General features: G+C 38.5%; 1 protein-coding gene across 1 annotated transcript; it reads right to left on the bottom strand.

Annotated features, from left to right (window-relative positions):
• Positions 1-861: 861 nt before the first annotated feature.
• On the bottom strand, positions 862-1,206 carry LOC142173404 (uncharacterized). The gene has a single exon (XM_075238987.1). The coding sequence runs from the start codon at positions 1,204-1,206 to the stop codon at positions 862-864; it is 345 nt and encodes a 114-aa protein (XP_075095088.1).
• Between the last annotated feature and the right edge of the window lie 561 nt (positions 1,207-1,767).

Here is a 1,767-nt window from a genome sequence, read left to right on the forward strand (position 1 = left end):
AAAATCAACCTCTAAGGTCCTCCATATATCATGAGCAAATATGCAAGAGGACACTTTATAGAGAACACTCCTTGGTAAACTTCTGTAGAGTAGATCCTTTGCCTTAGCATTTTTCTAGATCACCTGACGATCTTCAACATCATAATCCTCCTCTCTATTGTTACATTTGTTTCCTTCACTATCCATTTTGGTGGGGATAATTGGTTCATGATTGACAATTATCTATAGGTCAAAGTTAGTGGCCCGAAGGAACGTTTCCATACGCATCATTCATGAATGAGGTCTTCTAATGTGCATTGCTAGTTGTACCGGGGGATCAGTCTCCACTACTTGGTGTGCATCAATCACAGCATAAAGACTTATAGCCTCGTCCTTTTTCTATTCCTCTTTGTCATTTCCACTGTCCTCAAATTCTGCTAGAAAGGCTTGTTTTATGGCTTCAGTGAATCCTTTGCCTAGGATTTTGCCTTTGTTTAGGCCCTTTTGTTTCATTTTTTCCCTTTTCTCTTTTTTAGCTTTTTCTTTCTTCCATTCAATTTCCCATATTGGCCAGTCTTTGACCATGTCGTCTAGCTTGTTGCACTTGTAACACCCATCGTATGAAGCTTTGTCAATCTTCTTAGGTTTGCCACTGTTTTCTCTCTTAGATGGATTTTTGGAATTCTTCAGGAACCTCTTAAACTTAGCAAGCATTGCTAGGTTAAGTTCATCATTGTCAGACTCATCTTCTTTGGATGCCTTAAGACCCAAGGTCTTATCCCCCTTTGATTATTCCTTGCGCAGTTCTAGCTCTCTCATCTCATGAGTCTTTAAGTTTCCAATCAGCTCATCCAGTGAAATCTTAACCAACTCCTTTACTTCCTAGATGGCTGTGACTTTTGATCCCCATGAAGCTGGGAGAATCCTTAGAACCTTGCTAACCAATTCTTCATAAGTGAATACCTTTCCAAGTGATTTCAGTTCATTTATTATTATGGTAAACCTAGTCATCATCTCATGGATGGGTTCAGACTCCTTTATGGAGAAGAGCTCATAGTTCCTCAAAAGCAGTTCATTCCTTAATCTCTTCACTTGGTTTGTTCCTTCATGAGCAGTTTGAAGTGTATCCCAGATCTCATTTGCATTAGAGCATGCAGATATCTTGTTGTACTCATCAGGACCAAGTCCACAGATGAGGATCTTCTTGGCCTTTGTATTCTTCTTCATCATTCTGAAATTTGTTGCCACGAATTCAGATGGGTCTTTGGGAACAGTTTCATTTTTTCCATTTTGTTAGTGGGATTTAGTGGACCTCGATTCACTATAGCCCATAGTTCATAGTCTTCAGCCGTCAGAAAATCTTTCATTCTTGTCTTCCACCAACTGTAGTATTTTCTGTTGAACATAGGTGGTCTAGTAGTTGACTGCCCTTCGTTAATCCCAGGTGGGACATTCATTTTGCTTCCAAGATCTCTTTAGGTGTTAACCACATGTGAGAGAACCTGCTCTGGTATTAATTGTTAATTTGAGTGTCTTTCTGAATTATTAAAGAACTTTAGTTATTTACCTAACTCCTTAAGCGTAAGCGAAATAGATAGTAAAATAAACACAACAATTTTACATGAAACATCACCCCGCTCAAAGGTGCAAAAACCACTACCTACCACGTAGGATTTTAATTTTAACTTCACTAAAACAAATGAGCCAAATGTATCGATTACAAGACTTGCGAATCAATACCCATCAGTTCTCCTACTTCAACTATTTGACTTACAAATTACTCTAGCT

This window comes from Nicotiana tabacum, chromosome 19 (genome assembly GCF_000715075.1).
Source record: "Nicotiana tabacum cultivar K326 chromosome 19, ASM71507v2, whole genome shotgun sequence".
NCBI classification, from domain to species: domain Eukaryota; kingdom Viridiplantae; phylum Streptophyta; class Magnoliopsida; order Solanales; family Solanaceae; genus Nicotiana; species Nicotiana tabacum.

What these genes read in the sequence shown, in the direction of transcription:
- LOC142173404 (XM_075238987.1), bottom strand. Translation starts at nt 1,206, where the DNA reads ATGAAGAAGAATACAAAGGCCAAGAAGATCCTCATCTGTGGACTTGGT.